We start from the raw sequence: 23,664 nt of genomic DNA, 5'->3' as shown, positions 1-23,664 counted from the left end.
AATTATACTCATTCTTATTTTACACCCTTATCAATCACATTTTTTTTTCATCTCCTTATTTATGTTGGATTGTTTGGTTGGTTAGATGTTAAATCCTTTTTTTTTTGTTTTTTTTTGTTTTTTTTTTTTTTTTGTTAGATTATAATTGTTGTGTTTTGGTTTCTCTTACAGGACTAAATAAAATAACTAAAATTTATACTAGAGCAAAATAAATAACTTAAAAAACTTATTTTATAACTTGTTGGATGAGATTTCAAATTTAAGGTCTAACTTATTTAGCATCTTGTTTGATTTGGTATTTAAAAAAATGGTCCATAAAAAAGTGGATTATGTGGAGTTTTGTAATACTTAATTACTAAAATATTTTTTATATTTAAAATTCAAATTTAATAAAAGTAATTAAAAATATTTTAATTAAGTTAGTTGTAAATTTGAATTATAGTGATATAATATGATATATATATATATATATTATAAAAATTATTTTATTAAAGTGTTCATTTAATTAATTATATGTATTAAATACAAATATAATTAAATTTATTTTTTATTTTGATAATTTTAAAAATAGTTATAATTGTTAAAACAAAAGTTACAAAAACAAATATAATTAATTATATATATTTATTTTCATAAGAAGGAGAATATGTAATTAAGAATGACAAGTATAACATGTTTTCGATTTGAATTATAATTGTACTCTCCTCGTAATAACAAAAGTTCCTAAAATGAAGAAGAGAATATGAATCAAAATTGTATAAATAATATAACATTTATTCAAATAATTATTTAGACCAGTGTCAAGCTTATAAAAAGATTAATCTTTTAGGGTTTAAAATTGTACAGACAATCTTCTTCTCTCTGGAAATGGCATCCATATCTCTTATGACCAGTCCAAACTTCACTCCGACGACTTGCTCCGACGCCATTTCTCTCAGCCGGAACAATCCAAGTCGCTCTGTTCTCTGTTTCAGGTTCAAAACCCATAACCCATCATTTCTCCTCCAAAAATCTCCATTCACCGCCGCCATCTCCTGTTCAGCAGCCAGCCGTAGCAATGGAAGTCGACCGGAATACATACCCAACAAAATTTCCGATCCAAACTATGTCCGGATATTCGACACCACCCTCCGCGACGGCGAACAGTCGCCTGGCGCCACCATGACAAGCAAGGAAAAACTAGATATTGCCCGTCAGCTTGCAAAGCTAGGTGTTGATATCATAGAGGCTGGTTTCCCTGCAGCTTCAAAAGACGACCTTGAAGCAGTGAAATCCATAGCTAAAGAAGTTGGAAACACAATTGATGAAAATGGGTACGTTCCAGTCATCTGTGGCCTGGCTAGATGCAACAAGAAAGATATAGACGCTTCGTGGGAGGCTGTTAAATATGCGAAAAGGCCTCGAATTCACACGTTCATTGCCACTAGCGAAATCCATATGAAGTACAAGCTGAAGAAAACGAAAGAAGAGGTAATTGAGATAGCTCGAAGTATGGTTAGTTATGCTAGGAGTTTGGGTTGTGATGATGTTGAATTCAGCCCTGAAGATGCTGGAAGGTAGTTTCTTGTTTCTAATTTCTAGTTTCTAAAGAAAGAGTCTTTAGTTTTCTTGAATTGTTTGATTGTTCTTTATAACAGGTCTGATAGGGAGTTTCTATATCAGATTCTTCGCGAAGTAATCAAAGCAGGGGCGACGACACTAAACATTCCGGATACAGTTGGCTATACATTGCCTTCTGAATTTGGACAATTGATTGCTGATATAAAATCCAACACTGTTGGAATAGAAAATGTGATCATTTCCACACATTGTCAGAATGATTTGGGTCTTTCGACTGCCAACACTTTGGCTGGAGGCTTTGCAGGTGCGAGACAATTGGAAGTGACGATAAATGGTATTGGTGAAAGAGCTGGAAATGCTTCTTTGGAGGAGGTATGAATCTTTGGCTTTTTCTTGTCAATCCCTATGTATTAGTTCTGTTTATCGTTGTATTTTTTTATGGATTTAGGTCGTTATGGCGATTAAATGTCGTGGAGAGCAAATCTTGGGAGGTCTTTATACAGGGATCAATGCACAACATATTGTTATGACAAGCAAGATGGTATTTTTATTATGAACCAATTGATCGTTTTTTTTTTTTGGTTTATGTAGATGAGTTGTTATCGAGTATTTGTTTAATTATTATTAGGTTGAAGAGTATAGTGGTTTACAAGTCCAGCCACACAAGGCTATAGTTGGGGCTAATGCTTTTGCACATGAAAGTGGTATTCATCAAGATGGAATGCTTAAACACAAAAACACATATGAGATTATATCTCCCGAGGATATTGGTCTTAACAGGTCTAATGAATCTGGTATTGTCCTTGGAAAACTCAGGTATTTGCAGAAAAAAAAAAAATTATTCTTCAAATTTGTGTTTTTTTCTTTTGTTTGATTGTCCGTGTTGATTGCAGTGGGCGGCATGCATTCAAGTCTCGATTGTCCGAGGTATGCACAAATCTACAATTTTTTTAAGAAAACCATCTTTGTATGCTTCAAAATTTTGTTGCATTTGTAGCTTGGGTATACTATTGATGGTAAAGAACTGGATGATCTCTTTTGGCGTTTCAAAGATGTAGCCGAAAAGAAGAAGGTAACCATGAAAATTTACTCATAATGAGCTTTTTAATTTGAAGGATGTTAACGTAATATTGGGTGAGGGGGGTAATAGGTTATAACCGACGATGATCTGATGGCGTTAGTGTCGGATGTAGTTTTCCAGCCAGAAGTTGTGTGGAAACTCGGAGATGTTCAGGTATTGACAACATTTCTGATCAATTCTTCATTGGTTGTTGTTTTTGACATGTTTGGAGATTGATTACAGGTTACATGTGGAACCCTAGGTCTTCCTATGGCAACCGTGAGACTGATTGATGCAAAAGGAGATGAACATATTGTCTGTGCAAATGGAACCGGTCCTGTCGATTCAGCCTACAAAGCAGTTGATCTGATAGTAAAGGTCAGAAGAGTTATGAATTATGATGATCAATTCAGTTATATGATTAAACTTGAATAAAAATGCAGAAACCTGTAACACTTTTGGAGTACTCAATGAATGCTGTCACAGAGGGAATCGATGCTATAGCTACCACTAGAGTCATGATTCGAGAAGAAAATGTCCAAAACGTTACTACACGTGCTACTGGGGAAACTTTGAATCGTACTTTCAGGTTCGAACCTATCTTTTTCCCATTGCTGTTTACATCATTCGACTGAGAATTGGTTTTTCTGGTTGGTTTTAGTGGAACTGGAGCAGGAATGGATATTGTTGTGTCCAGTGTTCGAGCTTATGTCAATGCTTTGAACAAGATGTTGGGTTTCAATAGCAGTAGTATTGACAGGAAAGTTGGTGCAGAAGCTTCTCAGCGTTCGACCTAACGATAGATAAAGATCTCGATTTCTTGGTGTAAACTTGTGGTATCAATTTCCATTTGTCTATATAAACTTGTTTTTCAGTACAAATCCAATAACCCATAATGGGTTATTGCTTTTGTGGCAATAAGATGTTGTCATGTCCTGTTTTTTTAGGTTGTTTTTAAACTGAAATTTAATGTAATTGTCCATGGGTATTTATTAGACTTGTTGTTGTTGTGATTAATAACGATTTGGGCATGAAAATGGCTTCAAAGATTATTATGAGTGCTATTTGTTTTGGCTTCGATTGTAATGACTATAGCTTCACACACAATCTTGCCATTTGATCTCGCGATGATTATGGTAGAGGCTTCAAAGCTATGTCTTCGAATTAATTTTGTCCAACCTATATGTGATGGTTTAGTGCTACGTTTTGTCGTGTTTCTTGCCCACAATTTTGAAACTTCAATGAAAAAGATTTGTTCATTGAAAATATAGGGTTATCAATCATTTAAAAAGTTGTTTTGAATTATTCATTTAAATTTGGTTGAATCTCTTTTTCACTTTTTATCATGAATCAAAAAATTATTTGAATGCTATAGCTTTAATATGGTTCCTTATCACCCATCAATCCATATTGTTCTAAGATGATGGTCAAGATTAAAATTGATTATTAACCAATATTAGTTTAGTTACTAACACACAAAGATAACAATTGGACAATTAGAATTAAAAAAATTGCATAAATAATTATATTTATCTTTTTTCTTAGTTAGTAAAGATATTAGTGCTTTGTTCAATTTTTTTTTATAAAATTTGAAAGATAATTGATTAATGAGATCTAAATAAATAAGTTTTGAATTATTTAAATAATCTTAACCTAATTCATCAAATTTATTGCATTACTCAATTCTTATTTTTTTTTTATTACTATGTATTTATAACTTTTAGGTATTTTTTTTTTAAATATCTCCAAAATCTCTAACCATCATAATTTTTAAGTAACTCAAACTATTTAAATAAAAGTTTAAATATTTGAAATAAAAAAATAATAACAAAATAATAATAAAGAAATGATAAGGAGAGTGAAATTAAAATAAAAAATAACAAAAATATAAAATTAAAATATCTTTTATCTCTCTTTTATTGCACTTTTTTTTTTTTTTCTCTCTCAATTTTCCTCTAATAATTCGAGAGATTTTTGTCCTAAACATAATTATCAGAACATTTTTTTAAACATAATTATCAATCTATGTCCGATTAAAATATCTAAAATGATCATTTTTAATTTTTATTTTAGTGTCATAACCTTATTTTTGTTCTTATATAATTTTGTTATTTAAAAATCCATTCATGAAAATTTATACAACAAACAAAAGAAAAAAACGCGGGATAGATATAACACCTGTCACTTGCATAGCCGTCGGATTAAAAAGTTAACCGAAACATTACATCCTCTCTCTTTTAATCCTAGAGAGAGAAATCCCAAAACTGCCATTTTCTCTCTCTTGTTCTTAAAGCTCATCCCTTTCACCATTTCCTCTCTAGGCTAGCTCTTTCATTCCTCTCTTCTCCCTCGATTCTCTTTTACAGAAGATAGAGAGAGAAGAGAGAAATCTTTCACGAACAAAGGAATTTTGAGATTTCATTCTCAAAAACTTCCTAATTTGTTCGTCGCGCTTAGCCAATCCGTCTTCCTCTCAATCTCCCGATCAGGTAGGTTATCTTTATGTTATATTTTGATTCATCTTTCATTTCGTAGCATTTCTTGTTTGATCTTTATCTTCTTTAACATATATTATATGTTCTGATCCATCTATCGTATGTAGGTTTCGGGAGACATATTTCTTTCGAGAATGCGTAAGTGGTTGTGTTGTATCTCTGATGTTGAAGAGTCTAACTCCAGATCTCATGAGATTGAACCTTTCAAAAAATCTAGGAACGGTATGTCAATGAATTAATGAATGAATGAATGATAACGAAAAAAAACAGAGATATTGAAATTGATATGTACGTTTTAGGTAAACGAAAGGGAGCAAAGGTGAATGCTATTGTTAAACCTGAAGATGAGAAACCTGCACCTCCAATTGAAGCGCCGGTAATTTCGTTGTCTGAGTTGAAAGAGAAAACTGATAATTTTGGAACAAAGGCATTGATTGGGGAAGGATCATATGGGAGAGCTTATTATGCAAATTTAAGTAATGGAAAAGCTGTTGCTGTTAAGAAACTCGATGTTTCTCTAGAACCTGAATCAAACTATGCGTTTTTAAGTCAGGTATATGTATAAACGAATAAAGAAATTCGTCAAATGTTTTGAAAAAACAACAACTCTGATTGAATGTTCATATATTATTTGTAGGTGTCTATGCTTTCAAGATTGGAGCATGGAAATGTAGTTCAGCTTCAAGGTTATTGCGTTGAAGGAAATGTTCGTGCGCTTGCTTATGAATTTGCAACAATGGGATCTCTGCACGACATTCTTCATGGTATGAAACAGATTGAATTTGTTAGGATTACTCTAATTTGTTAGAAAATATGATAGCTAATAATGTCATTTTGTATTCATAAAATCTGGATATATTCTTGAGATCCTTGACTCAATTACCATATAGGCAATGAATCTCCACCCTTGATCCCTAGCCCATTGTTTTTATTTAAGAAATTAGTTTGAGACTGTCCATGATTTATGTAAATGTGTTCTCAGACATCTAGAATCTTGGGGGATATTCATGTTTCTCAAATTCCCCGTTCCTGTATATTTAAGTAGGACTCTTTTCGATGCTATATAGAACTTAAATGTAGGTACCCAGATATTGGATGGGATTAAATGTAACATGAATCTCTTTGATTGCATGCACAGGTAGAAAAGGAGTGCAAGGGGCACAGCCAGGTCCGGTTCTAGACTGGATGCAAAGAGTTAGAATCGCGGTTGATGCAGCGAGGGGGTTAGAGTATTTGCACGAGAAAGTTCAACCTTCAATCATACATAGAGATATAAGATCAAGCAATTTGCTTATCTTTGATGACTTTAGGGCTAAGATTGGAGATTTTAACCTTTCAAATCAGACACCTGACATGGCTGCTCGTCTTCATTCTACAAGGGTTCTAGGAACCTTTGGTTACCATGCACCAGAGTAATAATTAGTTTTTTTTATATAGGTCTGAGTAAAATAGAAAAAAAAAATTAACTTTTGTTTGTGTTTGTGGGGTGTTAGATATGCCATGACTGGATACTTGACGCAGAAGAGCGACGTATATAGCTTTGGAGTTGTTCTATTGGAGCTTCTAACCGGAAGAAAACCAGTTGATCATACAATGCCTCGCGGTCAGCAGAGTCTTGTTACTTGGGTTAGTTTCTTGAACTTGGATTCTTCTTTTTTGTATTGAATTTGGTTTATTTAAAAGAAGAGGAATTTTGTATAGGTAACTCCTAGACTGGGTGAAGATAAGTTCAAGCAATGTATTGATCCAAAACTAAAGGGAGAGTATCCTGCAAAAGGAATTGCAAAGGTTTGTGAAAGGCAAAGTAATTACTTTTTATCTTAAAAAGGCAGAATTTAATATTTGGTTTGAATTGAATGATAATTTTGGAATGGCAGATGGCAGCAGTAGCAGCACTTTGTGTGCAGTATGAGTCCGAGTTTCGACCAAATATGAGCATTGTTGTGAAAGCTCTCCAACCGCTGCTTAAGCCACCTCCTACCAATGCCCCTGCTCGAGTATAATCCATCTCTTAAAGGTCGTAGTCTTAAGTCTTAACTGCTCGCGTGAGCTCGGTTTTCATTGGAATATATATATTTTTATTTGGTGGATTTTGATGTTCAAATTTGCTTCTGGACGGACAAATGATATGAACATATAAGTTGGTTAATTGCTAATAAAAAAGATTATTCATTTCATTCTTTTAAAATCTTGTTCTTATATAATAATGAACTAAAGAAACTATTGGATGAAGAGGTGTCAATTGTCACAAATGTTTCTCTATATATACTAATACTAAATTTATATATTTATATTATATTTATATAGTTTTTAAGAATTGGCGTATCATAAACGTATCTTTGCAAAATTTATCATATCGCCGCATCATATGATACAATATCCGTAACCGTATTCACACAACATAGTATGTGGGTTGTTTCTTGCATATTTCTCAACTTAACTTCTCCTCTAGAACCGATTCGAATATGTTGTCCCACAATATATTCCAATGCATGTCTCATTCTTCAAAACACTTTGACATACCGTGAGACGACAGATCCGGCCCTCTAGAAACTGCCCGTCTCAAAATTTGTCAAAATCATTATTGGTTTAGATAATGGGTCAGTGTTCTTGCTTAGATTAGAGTTTGTGTTTGAATTATTGTAACTTGTAAGTTGTAAGTAACATAGGAGATGTAAATGTGAGATGTAAATGTGAGATTTATACTAGTAGTGTTATTTCAAATATGATGAGTTATTAAATTATAAAAAAAAATATAACATCGAATTAAGCATGTAGTTTACAAACACACTCGACTATTTAACTAGGCGCAGAACTTACCGCCTAGTGGACTCGAACCTCAGACCTTAGGGTGAGAATATTCACATTTGGTTGTCGTTAAGTTTGAAGAGGAGATTAAATTATAAATATATGTATACATAGGGAAAAAAAACTATTAGATGTTACTTTGTTTATTTTTGTTATTGGTGATCAATTTGCTGATCTATTTGAATGATAATTAATAGTTTTCATTTAACTTATAAGTTATATCAATTCTTTTTCATAATTTGAATTGATTTGTCATTTAACTTATAAGTTATATCAATTCTTTTTCATAATTTGAATTGATTTGTTTCTTTAATGATTTTTTCATGGTTAAGATTTTGTTTAAGAAATTTGGTGCATTAAATGAGTTTTATCTTTTTGAAAAAAATATTTTTTTAAACATAATGAAAACGAGAAATAATTAAATGACATCTGATTTTATAGAGACCAAGTAGTGCTAGGTTATTTATTTTATTTTATTGGAAATCATGATACAATTTGTTATTAAAAAGAATTGAAGCAAGCTTATTTGGTAAGTCTTAAATAATAAAAATAAAACAAAACATATTTAGTAAAAAAAAAGTCATATGATTTAAAAATGTATTAAAATTTACTTTTTTTCATCAAACTTTTTACCTAACAAAGTTTAATTTATTTCAATCATATTTGTTTGATCAAAAATAAAAACAAATAATTTTTAAAGTGATTATAATTACAACAAAATATTAATTTTCCAAGATTCACTCATACGTTAAGTTATTTTTATTTATTTATTTCCTCATTTTAACAATACAATGTGATTTTAATTCTTCCAAAATTGATAAATTGTTCAATTGTCACCCTATATAATAATTTTACTTTCAACACTAACACTACTTATATTATTAAAAGCTTGACATTTTTCCTTAAATAAATAAATAAATAATTAGGTTATTAAAAGGTTATTATAAATAAGGATGATGACATAAAGTAAGCAAATTCTCGTCTAAATTCTATATATATAAAAGGTTAGTTTGAGTTTGATTTATTTAAATAACTAAAACCATTGAAATACCATTTATTCCATTTTTATTTATCACTTCAATTTATTAATTAAAATACTAAAATAGTATCTATTTTAAATTATTATTTATATATACCCATACCTTTTAAATTATTACCAAAAAAAATTATCATCTCTTTAAAATCATTATTAAACATTATTTTTCTCTTTTTAAATTATTAAAATAACTCCAATCTAAACCTACCATTCTTTATATGATTCATTAATCAATTTATTAATTTTAATTTTGATAAGGGTAAATAATTATTAAATTTATTAATATATATATTTATATATATAAATGATTTAGTCAAGAAAAATATAACGAAAATAAGACTATTTTTTTAAATTTATTATTTTTTATTATAATTTTTTTTATTTCTCTTTTCTTCTACATAAAAAGTGCACTTTATATTCTTAACATTGATTTAATTTCTTAATTACGGTTGTTCATATTATGACTCAATATTATATAAATCTAAATCAATAAAATAATATTTTTTTTTTTTTATGAAAATCCAGATCTAGAATATTTTCAGACAATAATAATAAAGGAAATAATATTTAAATTCAATTTTCCGTTTTCTTACTATTTTTACCATAAAGAGTTCGTATCTCACACACACACACACAAACACACAGTAGAATCTCTATCTATTTATACAATTGAAGTCATTCGGTAAAGACTGATGCTTTCTCGCTGCTCCGCCTATGGTATTTCTCAAGAGGAGAGGCGGAGATAGATAGTTATCGCTTTTAGCTGAATCGATATCAAGAGCAGCTTGCTTAATCTCATCGATATCATCTTATTAATTACATACCTTTTCCAATCTCTTTTCTCTCCATCTCACTCTCATAGATCGTAGCCCTAATCCAGATACACTATTTGCGAGTTTACAGAAATGGAATCGGAAGATGATATGCACGATGCCGAATCTCCTGATGACTATTACAGTGATGATATGGCAGATTACAGCGATTGCGATAATGGCGATTACGAGTTCTTAGATAACGTACCAGATGATACCGATGATATCATACTTAGCCGCCAACAGGTCAATTATTCATTCCTTTTGATTGATTTAACTGTTTAACTTCTTTGTTTATTGCAATCGATCTGTCCGCTTGTCGATTCACTGGTCTCTAGAACTACTTATAGGAAAATATGATCTTATCTGCATCCGTAGATGTTTCATTAACAATTTTCCTATCAATGATTATGTTTTCTGTTTATATTTCAGAAGAATTTTACTGTGCTGAAGGAGGCGGACATTAAACAGCGTCAGGAGGATGATATCACAACTGTTTCTACTGTTCTTTCTATACCTAGAGTAGATGCGAGCATCCTACTTCGACATTATCACTGGTAATGTTTCCGTATTAGTTCATTCAAATCAATGTGTTTGTGTGTGTGGTTTAGGGTTTTGTAGATGCAATTTTTTTTCCTTACTGGTTATATGTTGTGGCTTTATTATTTTCGCAGGAGTGTTAGCGATGTTCACGAGGCGTGGTTTGCTGATGAATTTAAAGTCCGCGAAACTGTGGGATTAGTGGAGGGGCCGGTTATTCAATTCCCTAATGCTAGAGAAGTAAGTCTCAACTATAAGAATAGAATTTCTTACCGGAAAATAGATTCTTGATAAACTGTCTGTATTGTATTATTTTTGTTGCTTAAATTCTGATATACTAGCTTTTACAAATTTTTGGCAGGTTAATTGTGGTATCTGCTTTGAGGGTTATCCTCTTGATCAGATTAGTTCTGCCATTTGTGGTCACCCATTCTGTAGAACCTGCTGGAAAGGTTTGATTCCTTAGGACATTACTCGTTACCTTAGCTGATATCTAATAATCTATGTTGCAAGGAAGAAGCAATAGTTGTATTGAGTTGGTTACAAAATTTGAGAACAATATGGAAATTACACAATTTTATGTGGTTCAACTTTAGGTTTATGTCTTTTTGTGAAGGGGGTAAGGATATTTCACTCTGATGCAAGGAAAATTGAGATTACAAAAATGGCTCACAATCTCTCAATATCCAAAGATATTTATCTCAAACCAACTTTCACAAGATCAAGAGAGAACATTAAAAGAATGTGTTTCTCTTTGTACAAAAAAACACCCGAATACTTTGTTTTAACTGCCCAGAAACACATTTATGCCAACTCCCATAGCGATTGACATGTTTAATTGGCCCAAAAGGAGGAATACACCATCATCAGTGTGTAATGTCTAGCAGTTTGTTCATTCCATCACGCAATTAATGAGGAAGGTGCAATTGTCTCCTTCTCTTCTTGAACCCCCACATGCTGGCTTTACTACCGATCCAAAGTAATCCAAGCAATAATTGAAATTGGAAGCAGCAAAGATTTATTCATTAATAGAACTTTATTCAACGTTTTGAATAAAATGTTGGTATTCAGAGACTTTGGTGGTCTTCTCAATTTTCTTAATTCTGTTGAGGTTCAGATGCTATTATTTTCATGAAATGGATTTGCTTTTCATTGGGGTGGTCATGGGGAGAAGTGATTATTGAAGGAATCGTTTGATTTTGCCATTTGGTTTCTTCATTGCTATCTTGCTTTATTGTCTTTTATTATTTGAAACTTTCATCCTTGGAAGCTTCATAGACTGTTGTTTCAAAACTTCTTTTTCCTTCCCTTCCCTCTGGATTGTGGCTAGCTTGTATTGAAGTCACATTTCTACAACAAGTTGCAAATCACCACAATTCATATATACACAAGCATTAATTTGATCTAAACGTTTTAATTGCATTTACTCTAACTATATGCAATTCTTCCATCATAATCATGTTAGGAATGTGATCTAAACGTTTTAATTTTCTTCTCTATCTCTCCATTGCGTACACACATGAGCGCACATACGAATTGAGAAATCTATCTTAGCTGACAGTCATTTGCATCTCATTACCTTAATTGTTTAACCTTTTGCTGCCTTTCTATTGAAATTGAAGTTGCAAAGGGAATGCCAGCAATTGACTCCATCCTTTTGTTTGTTTGCTTGTAGCTTACATGAACGTATCAATTGATGGTGGTCCTGGATGTTTGATGCTGAGATGCCCTGATCCATCTTGTGGAGCTGCTGTTGGCCAATGTATGGTCAATCAGTTGGCAACTGATCAAGATAAGGATAAATATGCTCGTTATGTTCTTAGATCTTATGTTGAAGACAGTCGAAAGGTACAACATTCATATGTGTGCTTTGGTTTGTGTGCATATAATACAGTAATAGTATCTTAAATAGGTAGAACCGTAGAAGTATATATTTTGGTCTAATGTATCCATCATAATTTGAGGATTAAATGTTCTGCTGGCTTATTTATTCCCTGGTGATAGAATCATCATTCTTTCTCTTTCTTTATCAGTGCCACATTCACTTTTCAGTTAGTTCCTTATCTTTTTGTTATTTGGCAGACAAAATGGTGTCCTGCACCAGGCTGTGACTATGCCATTGAATTTGTGATAGGCAGTAGTGGCTATGATGTTGCATGCTTTTGCTCACATGGATTTTGTTGGAATGTAAGTCAACTTAGTTTGCTAGGATCTTTTATTTGAAGCCATCTGGTTAATCTTTGAAGTTGAAATTGCAGTGCTCTGAGGAAGCTCATCGTCCTGTGGATTGTGGCACTGTCTCAAAATGGATTTTGAAAAACAGCGCCGAGTCAGAAAATATGAACTGGTAATTTTTACATTTATTGTTACCACTCATCTCTATTGCACTATACTTTTTTTTGGTCATATGTCTATTTGATTTGTTCTTAAGTTTTCAAGTTTAGGTTCTTAAAATGTGGTTATATATTTGTCTATCGTAATGTAATGCCAAATTGTATTGTTATGACAACAGGATACTAGCAAATTCCAAACCTTGTCCAAAGTGCAAGAGACCGATAGAGAAAAACCAAGGATGTATGCATATGACATGCACTCCTCCTTGTAAATTTGAATTTTGCTGGTAAAACTCCCTTCCTTCTGGTACCTGAGTATAGCTCCCATTTATAGCATATCTTGTGCATAGTTTGATTTAATCCAAATAACCCCTTATTCCATTGATCAAATTATTCCAAAATTACTTGATTTTTATAACATTTTAAATATTAAACACAATGGATATTTTAGTCATTTAACCCAAATAATCCACTTTTTTTTATTAAAAAAGAAAAGAAGTATGATTATTTCAGAAGAAAAAAATCTATAATTCAAACAAGCACTTGGTTTATTAGAGATTTTTTTATCTGCTTGTAAATTTGCCTTTTGTATGTACTGTGTGTAGGCTATGCCTTGGTGTATGGTCTGATCACGGAGAAAGGACTGGTGGTTTCTATGCATGTAACCGCTACGAATCTGCAAAACAAGAGGGAGCGGTGAATTGAAACAAAACACTCTTATATCTTCTACATATAGCCGACTCAAAGTTAAATATTTTGAACAGATTTTCATATCCATTCTCATGTTATTACTTGTAGTATGACGAAACTGAGAAGAGAAGGGAGATGGCTAAGAACTCATTGGAGAGGTACACACATTACTACGAACGTTGGGCTACTAATCAGTCGGTATGAATGATTTTCTAAAATGTCAACTGGAATACTTGCAATTTTGTTTTCCATTTCATTTTCATCCTTCTTTTTTTGCTACTGGCAGTCTAGGCAGAAAGCTCTTGCTGATCTAGAACAGATGCAGAATGTGCAAGTAAGTACTTTCGTATTACGAAAATAATTCTGAACATTAAGTAAGTCTGAATTCGATGAACTTAGCTTAGTATACGGTCTGTATTGCAGCTTGAAAAGCTGAGTGACAAACAATCCCAGCCCGAGTCTCAGCTCAAGTTCATCATAGACGCCTGGCTTCAAGTAAATAATATGAGCTATTAAATATGTTATATGATTGAATGGAAGAAGAATCTAACTTTTGTGCATGTAGATTGTTGAATGTAGGCGTGTTCTAAAATGGACATATGCGTATGGATTCTATCTACCTCTTCATGAACAAGCTAAGAGGATGTTCTTTGAATACGTACAGGGTATAATATAGTTTACGAGTAATTTTTACTCTTTGAATCAACTACTAGTAATTTGTTAATTGTGATGCTGAACAGGTGAAGCCGAGTCTGGTCTAGAAAGGCTTCATCAATGTGCTGAAAAGGATCTGCAGACATATCTGAATGCTGATGGACCTTCACCTGATTTCAATGATTTCCGCACAAAGCTGGCTGGATTGACAAGGTAAAGAATGAAACAAACAAAGAAACCCTAATCTGGATCTGGATGAGTTTCGAGTGTGATGCTGATAAATAAAAAATGTTTGCAGTGTAACCAGGAATTACTTTGAGAACTTGGTTAGAGCTTTGGAAAATGGTCTGTCGGATGTGGATTCTCAAGAGGTGGGATACAAGAACAACGGCATGGGGGTGGGGACAATTGGCGGTGGTGCGAGCTCGAGTACAAAGAGCAAGAGCAAAGGAAGAGGAGGAGGTTCGAAGGGTGGTAGAAATGGCACGGCAGAAGACTCCACGGGTTGGTTTTGCGATCAATGTACTTATATGAACTTGAAGACTTCGTCTGTGTGCGAGATGTGCCGTCAACGCAGATTATGATGAAATAAAATTGGGTATTTCTTTCTTACTTTCTATCTTTGTTCTTCTTGGTTTTTACTTGTAGCCATGCTAGCTAGCAAAAGGCTTTTTATTACTTATTACTTGACTGATATTTAAATACACCAGTCAATTGATAATTTCCCTGGGCTTGTTTGTGAATAATCTCAATCAATCTATCTATCATCTATTGACTGCCTGACTGCCTGCAATGTAAATCTTCTAGTAAAATCCTCAAACTCATTTTCATCTTAATGCAGAGTTGGGAAATGGAGGGAATCAAGAAAAAATAAATTGAGTGAGAAAGGTTAGGGTTAGGTTGTTAAGACCAATTAAGTTAAGTGCACTAAGTTAGTTTAAGACATGGTTTTGTTAAGATAATCAAGAAAGATGTTTCCTTTTGAGTTAAGGGTGATCGCGGGTCGGGTTGGGTAAATTTAAATTTGATTATTATGTTGTGTCGGCTATACTCAAGACCAAACCTTATATTGGATATTTGATTAAGGGTGTAAATAAACCGTTCAAACTATACTAAATATCAAACCGAATTGGCCAAATCGAATTCATTACGGTTTCTTTTTTACCAAATTGATTTCTACAGTTTGGTTGGTTGGTTCAACGCCACTGAAATGGTTCAAATTGGTCAAATTTAAATAAGAAAATCGAACTTTAGTCCTAACACACATTTAAACTAATAATAATAAGAGAATATATGAACTTAATTTTTTTTTAATATACTATATAAAATATTTTAGACAAATTTAATTTTATTATTATTAATTTATTTTTAATAAAAATAAAGTCTTAGATGAATGCAGATGTGTTTTATATATTATGGTGATTCTAAATCATTAAGTATGGTTATTATAAGTATATATATTTAATCTATTTTTGACAAATTTATTAATGGATAAATCGATTTTTTAACCATTTAAATTAACTGACGTCGAACCTTCAACCGTTTGAATGTGTATTTCAGTTAATAAATTGATCAAACTGCGCTTATCCTTTAAGTTTAACAATTGTTTGAAATTTTATGTTTAATAATTTATGTTAATATGTATTAATTTTAAAACAATGAATTATTAAATAAAAAATGTAAAATCAAATTAATATATATGTAAAAGAATGTCATTAATCATAATATTAATTAATATAATTTGAGAGCACAATGAATTAGTTTGGATATTTTAATAGACTTTATATAAGGCTATTATGTCTATTATACTAAATCAATATCTTACATCAGGTTTTATAACCTTCATATATTCTTTGGTTTGTATTTGAGTCTTTGACCGATATAAACGATTGGCTTGATTGAAATTCTTTGGTTTGTATTTGATCGATATAAACGGTTAGGTTGTTTGAATCGATTTGAATCTTAATCCTTATTTTGAACTATTGAAAAAGTAATAAGAATAAATATTCATGGTTAACTAACTAGGTTATTTCAAAAGATTCATCACCTTATATTTTGAAGGTTTCCTTATCTTCCGAAAACTGGAAGCGAAGCGCTATGTCGGGCAGGGGGACGGAAAAGAAAGGGCTCCGAAGAAAGAAATTGGGGTTCCCAATGCTTCTCCACGCCCAACAAGATGCGCCAACCTCGGGATACTTTACTCCTAACCCCACAAGGTTCCGAGACTGAGCTTAACCTGAGTCTCAATTAAGAACGGCAATGATCTACGTTTCACACGGGCACGATTGAATAAATACACAAATATAAAGAAAAATAATATCTATACATTTGCAACATTACATTGACGGGATTAATTTTCATTGTCGGAAATCAAAATATAAGCGGGGATAGCTCAGTTGGGAGAGCGTCAGACTGAAGATCTGAAGGTCAGGTGTTCGATCCACCTTCACCGCAAAAGTTTTTTAATTTCCAGATTTTTTTTTCCAAGAGAATTGATAATTCAAAAAGATAATAATGAGCTTTACATATTTTGAAACAACTATAAATTTATATAAGACTAAATAAAAAAATATAATCTAAAAAGTTAACAATGTTGTAAGAAAAATAAATAAAAATATTGTCAATTAGTATGACAATAGGGAATATGTGCACTTGTAAAAAAAAAAGGTTATTGTTTGGATTTAGGAAGCACAAGAAAATGAAGATAAATAACAAATTTTAAATGATTGAAAAGATTATCAACATCCATTATTATGTTTTAACCAAGTGAACTAGACGCTGCTAATTTTATTTTTAATGAATACAATTACATTATTAATATGTAAAGAAATTTTTGTAGTTTAATGTTAATTATATATTACAAAACAAACACATTTCTTTCTTATTTCATTTATTAAATTATATATTGATGCGCCGGGTCAATTTTGCTAATATCGATGGAGACGAGAGGCACAATGTTATTCTTCTAGTTAGTTCTAGAGTTGGGAAATGGGTTGGATAAATATGAACCGACACGATTCAACACGATATTTATACGGAACGACACGATACGATATTATCTCACTCGAGTCTTAGGTTGACACGATACAAGCACGAGACGACACGATCACGACACAATTATGAGTTTATACGATCGTAACACGATTACGAGTCGACACAAACACAACACGAGTATAGACACAACACAAGTATATAGACACTACACGAGCACGAGTATAGACACAAAACGACATAAACTCAATTAATCACATTACCTAAGTTACCCACGTTAACATACTAAACCTATTACATTTTTATTCAATTATTTAATTTCATAAATGTAATATTTATAATTAAAATTAAACATACTAAAATATAATATTAAAATAAAATATTAACTTAAATAATATAACCGAACCGATGAACACCCCTACCTTCAAGTTTACAAAGAAATCAGGAATGTTCCGATCAACCTATTATTGCTCAAATCCAAATGTACCAAAGACTTCATCATCGCCATTGATTCCAGTATCTTCCCCAACAAGAAATTCGAAGCTAAAGACAGGTTCTTTAACATTATCATTTTTCAAAATCCTCCAATCATCTTTCAATATTTCCGACTAATTAAATATTACATCAATATTGGGTTTTGCAACAACAAAACTACGGATCTTCTTAAAAATCAAACCTATAACAAATCAGTTTCCAAATCGTTTATGACGAACAACAGATTTACCAAGATCTGAAATAGCACAAAACAATAAACGACAACACAATATACGTGGTTCGGTCAAAATCGACCTACGTTCACAAGAGGGATAAGTTTCACTAAATCAAAAAAATGTCAATAGTAGAAACTTACATGCCCTGCTCTCAAATGAAAGAAGTGATTTCAGTAGGAATGATTAGAATCCTCCACAATCAAAAGCTCCTCCAACCTCTCACTCTGGATCAACCAAAGAACAAGAAGAAGTAGAAAAACCTTAGATTTGTTCACACTCTCTCAACCTTACTGTGTTATGAGAAAAATACCCAAAAAAAATATTTATACTATAACCCGTTTTCATAACAGAAAACCCTGACCCGTTTACCCGAAATTTAAAACCCGTCCGCAATGGCAAGGAACACCTCAACAATTCTCCCCCTTCCGAGCCATGGGAGAATGTTGCTACAAACATTCATTATCGTGACACTCCTGGTAGAACCATTCCGGCTTTGGCATAACATATCTCATGTTTGTCTTTTGGCAAACCCTTTGTCATCATTCTGACCCGTTCTCATCTGTATGCACTTTCTCCAAGTATAACTCATTTTCGAGCACTTCATGGATCCAATGGTACATTCTTTGGATGTGTTTTGAACGTGAATGAAAACTTGGATTCTTGCTCACATGTATAGCACTTTGTGAGTCAATAAATACCACAAACATGTCTTGTGCAATGCCTATTTCTTTCAACAATTCTTTCATCTATCTCATTTCCTTACAACATTCAGTAATGACAATATATTAGTTTTTGTAGTAGACAAAGCAACACATTTCTGTAAACGTTTTAACTTAGTGAAGCTTTTTACTTGATATTGTGAATAAGTTGTTTAGATGATGAATACAGATCTTAGTTATTTTAAATAATTTGAATGAATATATAAATTCTAAATCTTGTACATTAAGAAACATAACCAAGTTTGAATCACTTTAAAATATACTATTTTCATTCAATAAGCTAGTTACATAGTATATATTTTTTATATATCTTTCAAGGATCCTAACAACTCAGTTGTCCATTTCAGCACCACTGAATAAATATATTTAAATAAGAACAAAAAAATAAACTTTAAACAGATTATAATAGTAATGCATTACACATTTAAATTAATAATAATGAACGTGAATATTTGTTAGAGATATTAATTATAATTTTTGTTAGAGATATTAATTACAACTAGCATTTAGTCCGTGCATTTGCACGAGTGATAATATAAAAACCGTAAAAAAAAATTACGGATAACATTTTTTATTTTATTTTTAACCGTTTTAAGTTTATGGGTGAGTCAACCCACAATCCGACCCAATTATCCATTTACTCAACATCATTATATATATATATAGATTAGTTAGTTAAAAATTTGAAACTATATTAATATTAAAACGTCCCGCGTTTATCAAATTTGGTGTTAATTTAAAATATAAACTCTTTGTAGCCTAGTTGGTTAAAGAGTTGTACTTATTTTGTTATGTTGCAAATTCGAAACATACCTCTAGCATTTTTAATTTTATTTTTAACCGTTTTAAATTTAAAAACGGGTCAACCCACAATCCGACCCAAGTATTCAAATTAACCACAGCTCTCGACCCGGCAATTCGGACACTTTAAAAATTAAGCATCATTATATATATATAGATTAGTTAGTTAAAAAGTTGAACTTATATTAATATTAAAACGTCCCGCGTTTATCAAATTTGGTGTTAATTTAAAATATAAAGTCTTTGTAGCTTAGTTGGTTAAAGAGTTGTACTTGTTTTGTTAGGTTACAAGTTCGAAACATACCTCTAGCATTTTTAATTTTATTTTTAACCGTTTTAAATTTAAAAACGGGTCAACCCACAATCCGACTCAAGTATCCAAATTAAGCACAGCTCTCGACCCGGCAATCCGGACACTTTAAAAATTAAGCATCATTATATATATAGATTATTAGTAAACAAATTTAATTTCAAAATCGTGTCATGTTTATTAAAAAAATTGAGTAAAATGCATTTGTATTTCTCAGTGATTCATTAAGTATGCTATTTAATTTTATTCATAATATTTGTATTTTTTTATATACATAAATATCAAACCGATATTATAACCATTCAAACTGAATAGATTAAATCGACCAACAAATTACTGACGGTTTGAAATTTAACAAACCTCAACCGTTTGAATATGTATTTCGGTCAATAAACCGAACCACTTACAATCCACAACCATCACATTAATTTAAAACGTTCTAATCAATAATCAAACCATCAAACCGTAATTTAAAAATCACCCTTAACAATTGATAATACAAAAAATTGATAATTCTTTAAAATAAAATAACATAATTTATTCAAATAAAACAATACAAAATTTAAAATCCTAAATCAAATTTTGACCAAATCAAATTTTGACCAAATCAAATTTTGACTGGAAATATAACAATTATTATTATTTTTTAAATCACATTTTTGTATATATATTTTTGTTTAGATAGAGTAAATGATAAGAACAGTTAAACACAATCACAAAGTACAAACCATAAACTATGACATTTAAAAAAAATCACAAAAATATAAAAATAAAAAAATAATACCAACACTTTACGAACCAACCCGTTCGAGCTCACAAATACTCGAGAAATAAGTCTTATAAACTCTACGACCCGACTCTTAGAACATCACTTGCACCATTTTGAGATTAGAACCAAGAAGACAATTAGAACAAAAACAAACATCAACCAATATCCAATACCAACAATAATATTGGATGGTCCAGGCTCATAACATACATCCACATTCCTTAAATCGCCGGCGTGAGACGACAATTTACCCTTATCATAACACAAATCCTCATTCCTTCCAATTCTAAAAAACTCCAACCGATTCACAAACGAATTATCAAACGGCAATTCCTTCTCGAAACGATTTCCTTCCAAATTCAAATATTTCAACTCCTTCAAGTTTACAAAGAAATCAGGAATGTCCCCAGTCAATCTATTATTACTCAAATCCAAATGTACCAAAGACTTCATCGCCGCCATTGATTCGGGTATCTTCCCCGACAAGAAATTCGAAGCTAAAGACAGGTTCTTTAGCATTATCATGTCTCCAATCGAATTGGGTATTGAATCGTGGAGTGAATTGGACGATAGGTTTAAGTATAGAAGATTTTGTAGGGTTGAAATGGATTCGGGTATTGTTCCTTGGATTGAGTTTAGTGATAGATCGATGAAAACAAGATTCTTTGGCCAATTAATTGGGAGAAACCCGGAAACATTGGTGTTAGAAATATTTAGTACGGTGAGATTGTGGAATTGGTCGGAAATATTAGAAGATGATTGGATGATTTTGAATTGGGTCGGGTCAAGTTTTGATGAAGAACAGGAGAGAGAGAATGTGAGCAAGAGGATGAGAGAGAACACTGATTCCATGATAGATTTGGTTTGGGAAATTGTTCTCATTATCATATATTCATATATAAACAAGAGAAAAAATTTCAGGAAAAAAATAAAAAGAGAGATTCTATATTATATATATAATAATAAAAGAGGAGTGATATATAGAGAATTTGAGTAAAGAAATGAGAGAGATTGACAGAAATTATTTAATTTTTTTAGCCAATCATATTGCAGCGTCATTCCCTCTTTTATTCCCCAGATCAGATCTTTTACCATCGAATGTCGAATGTGGTGTTTCCTTGCGGACCAATCAAAACTCAGCATTATTATTATATTAATAAATTAAAACTGAAGATGTGATAAGTGACAACTAATAAACTAAGGGGTCTAACTAATAAAATAAGTATTCTTTATCACCTCATGTCATTAGTTGAAAAGACATAATTTTAAATATTAGATAAATGAAAAGATGAAAGGTTACTCTTCCATTTGTGCAATATAATACTAGTTTCCTAAATAATTTAGAAAAAAAAATTACTTCAAATCTCTTGGTACTAAGCCATTCATAAGCTCTTATAATTAAATTAGTTACCCTAAATATAATTTTAAAAATACTATGTTACCCTTTGCAAAAGTTATTTGATTTCATTTCCTTCTGATATTATTTTTTAATTGTTATGCTTAAATACCTTTATTTTTATTATATTTAAAAAAATACAATTAGTTTATACATTTGTACAATAAATATATATTAAAAGTTAATAAGTCACTTTAGAAACACTTTTTGTTTCTAAATAAATTGAATTCAAATACTCGGTCCATTTAATAAAATAAAAACCAATTGAGTTCGATCAACATTCAAATGTTTGATAAATTAACCTCAAAAGTTCTACTTTTCTACATGTTCCATAACCCAAATTATTTTGTAACTAAATTTATATAAAAAAAAATGATCATAATAATAATAATCTGATTTAAAAAATCTCAAAAGAGATAAAAAAAAATAGTAAAAATGTGTATAAAGTATAAACATATCAATAATGAGATACAATTTGATTAGAAAATGATGTATTTGTATGAAGATGAGAAAACAAAAGGAATGAAATGACATAATATATAAGAATCTAGTAAAGGGATAATTGCAGAGATACCAAATCCATATTCCTGAAGAAGAAGGTTTTTTTTATTCTATTCTTACTTGAAATGGGCAAGAAAACATGTTCCTTTCCTCTTTGAGAATTTTCATTAAATTTAATAATATACTCTTCCTCAAAAGTAGACACTCCCACGTTTTCCACTTCATTTACAACAACCAAGTTAATTTCCCCCTTGAACTTGACTAATATGTTCAAATTGATCCAATTCACTTTTAACAAATTTAAAACAACATGCTTTAACCCTGATATTCAATGGGTTAGTTGTTGAGTAGGTTATGTTGTGAATTGAGATGAAGTCTATCATCAGCGGTTGGGAAATGTGAATTGAAATGGAGTCTATTGTTAGTTGTTGAGTAGGTTATGATGTGGATTGAGATGAAGTCTATAATTAGTTCTTGGGAGATGTAGATTGAGACGGAGTCTATCATTAACTGGGAAAATGTGGATTGAGACGAAGTCTATCATTAGTTATTGAGTAGGTTATACTGTGAATTGAGAAAGACGAAATCTATCGTTAGTTGTTGAGTAGGATTGAGACGGAGTTTATCATTATATGTTGTGAGACAAAATCTATCGTTATCGTTAGTTGTTGAGTAGGTTATGACGCGGAATGAAATGAAGTCTATCATTAGTTGTTCGGATATGTGAATTAAAACAGAGTCTATTATTAGTTGTCATCCAATTCTTTAATCCACTTTTACAGTCGAAAAAATTTCATTGGATAAACCATTTGAGAAATGGAGGAACTTAATGATTTTCTCGAAGATAAATATTTTTGTGTTGGGCTGATTTTTAATAATTTTTCTCCTGTATATTTTTTTAATAATTTTGTCGTTGAGCTTAAAAGAACTCTCACTTATATCATTTGCATGAATCATTTTCAAAAAAACAAATTCAAAACACTCGATAAAATGATCGAAACAAGATTTGAAAGTTTGAACTCTTTAGTTTTATAGCTAAGCAATACTAAAACACTCTTTAGTTTTATAACTAAGCTAGACTAAACACTTTCACCAATTTGGAAGTGTCGCAAACAATGAGGTTCTCCGAATCAGACGCGGTTGTGCATAGCCAATTGACCTATTGATTAATCAAAACGCGAAAAAAAATCCAGAAATGAGCATTATTCATTGAGCCATGGATCATGTGCAAGAGAAGAAGGATCTTACTTTTCTGATCAAGTTTATGTTCATACGTAGAAGAGCGCGCATCATTGTTTCGGCTTGTGCGCATAGTGAGAAATTGGCGATGGCATTCGGAATATTGAGTCTTGCCCCTGGAAAACATTACGCGTGACGAAGAACAAATTTAATAAGATTTGCCCGGATTGTCATGAGATGGCGAAGTATATGTCGAAAACGGTCGAGAGGGAGATCGTGTTGAGAGATTCTAATCGTTTT

General features: G+C 31.5%; 3 protein-coding genes and 1 non-coding gene across 5 annotated transcripts; all 4 read left to right on the top strand.

Moving 5' to 3' along the window:
* Positions 1 to 841: 841 nt before the first annotated feature.
* Positions 842 to 3,698, top strand: LOC124934054 (2-isopropylmalate synthase A-like). Its single transcript, XM_047474519.1, has 10 exons — positions 842 to 1,556; positions 1,638 to 1,932; positions 2,009 to 2,101; positions 2,189 to 2,376; positions 2,454 to 2,487; positions 2,558 to 2,632; positions 2,711 to 2,794; positions 2,864 to 2,998; positions 3,064 to 3,209; positions 3,282 to 3,698. The coding sequence occupies exons 1-10, from the start codon at positions 868 to 870 to the stop codon at positions 3,415 to 3,417; spliced, it is 1,875 nt and encodes a 624-aa protein (XP_047330475.1). The 5' UTR covers positions 842 to 867; the 3' UTR covers positions 3,418 to 3,698.
* Positions 3,699 to 4,906: 1,208 nt separating this feature from the next.
* Positions 4,907 to 7,303, top strand: LOC124935053 (PTI1-like tyrosine-protein kinase 2). The gene is made up of 8 exons (XM_047475517.1): positions 4,907 to 5,109; positions 5,223 to 5,337; positions 5,415 to 5,668; positions 5,753 to 5,879; positions 6,254 to 6,527; positions 6,609 to 6,741; positions 6,817 to 6,903; positions 6,993 to 7,303. The coding sequence occupies exons 2-8, from the start codon at positions 5,250 to 5,252 to the stop codon at positions 7,116 to 7,118; spliced, it is 1,089 nt and encodes a 362-aa protein (XP_047331473.1). The 5' UTR covers positions 4,907 to 5,109; positions 5,223 to 5,249; the 3' UTR covers positions 7,119 to 7,303.
* Positions 7,304 to 9,655: 2,352 nt separating this feature from the next.
* On the top strand, positions 9,656 to 14,709 carry LOC124935826 (probable E3 ubiquitin-protein ligase ARI8). Of its 2 annotated transcripts, none has more exons than XM_047476259.1 (15): positions 9,656 to 10,017; positions 10,207 to 10,328; positions 10,446 to 10,551; positions 10,673 to 10,763; positions 11,987 to 12,159; positions 12,394 to 12,498; positions 12,570 to 12,658; positions 12,824 to 12,931; positions 13,250 to 13,340; positions 13,443 to 13,532; positions 13,621 to 13,668; positions 13,758 to 13,829; positions 13,900 to 13,999; positions 14,075 to 14,201; positions 14,287 to 14,709. In XM_047476259.1, the coding sequence occupies exons 1-15, from the start codon at positions 9,865 to 9,867 to the stop codon at positions 14,570 to 14,572; spliced, it is 1,761 nt and encodes a 586-aa protein (XP_047332215.1). In that variant the 5' UTR covers positions 9,656 to 9,864; the 3' UTR covers positions 14,573 to 14,709. The 2 variants fall into 2 exon arrangements, with proteins under 2 accessions (XP_047332215.1, XP_047332214.1); XM_047476258.1 differs by having other exon boundaries at positions 10,204 to 10,328.
* Positions 14,710 to 16,369: 1,660 nt separating this feature from the next.
* Positions 16,370 to 16,442, top strand: TRNAF-GAA. The gene has a single exon. It is a non-coding gene; the product is annotated as a tRNA-Phe (tRNA).
* The last annotated feature ends 7,222 nt before the right edge of the window (positions 16,443 to 23,664 follow it).

This window comes from Impatiens glandulifera, chromosome 4, assembly GCF_907164915.1.
Source record: "Impatiens glandulifera chromosome 4, dImpGla2.1, whole genome shotgun sequence".
NCBI classification, from domain to species: Eukaryota; Viridiplantae; Streptophyta; class Magnoliopsida; order Ericales; family Balsaminaceae; genus Impatiens; species Impatiens glandulifera.
Note: the sequence above shows the minus strand (reverse complement) of the source record. Positions and strands in the feature narration are given on the sequence as shown.

What these genes read in the sequence shown, in the direction of transcription:
- LOC124934054 (XM_047474519.1), top strand. Translation starts at nt 868, where the DNA reads ATGGCATCCATATCTCTTATGACCAGTCCAAACTTCACTCCGACGACT. An exon ending in GGAAACTCGGAGATGTTCAG is followed by an intron (nt 2,795 to 2,863) that starts GTATTGACAACA and finishes GATTGATTACAG; the next exon opens with GTTACATGTGGAACCCTAGG. An exon ending in ACTTTGAATCGTACTTTCAG is followed by an intron (nt 3,210 to 3,281) that starts GTTCGAACCTAT and finishes GGTTGGTTTTAG; the next exon opens with TGGAACTGGAGCAGGAATGG.
- LOC124935053 (XM_047475517.1), top strand. Translation starts at nt 5,250, where the DNA reads ATGCGTAAGTGGTTGTGTTGTATCTCTGATGTTGAAGAGTCTAACTCC. An exon ending in TTTCAAAAAATCTAGGAACG is followed by an intron (nt 5,338 to 5,414) that starts GTATGTCAATGA and finishes TGTACGTTTTAG; the next exon opens with GTAAACGAAAGGGAGCAAAG. An exon ending in CTGCAAAAGGAATTGCAAAG is followed by an intron (nt 6,904 to 6,992) that starts GTTTGTGAAAGG and finishes TTGGAATGGCAG; the next exon opens with ATGGCAGCAGTAGCAGCACT.
- LOC124935826 (XM_047476258.1), top strand. Translation starts at nt 9,865, where the DNA reads ATGGAATCGGAAGATGATATGCACGATGCCGAATCTCCTGATGACTAT. An exon ending in AATTCCCTAATGCTAGAGAA is followed by an intron (nt 10,552 to 10,672) that starts GTAAGTCTCAAC and finishes AATTTTTGGCAG; the next exon opens with GTTAATTGTGGTATCTGCTT. An exon ending in CACATGGATTTTGTTGGAAT is followed by an intron (nt 12,499 to 12,569) that starts GTAAGTCAACTT and finishes TTGAAATTGCAG; the next exon opens with TGCTCTGAGGAAGCTCATCG.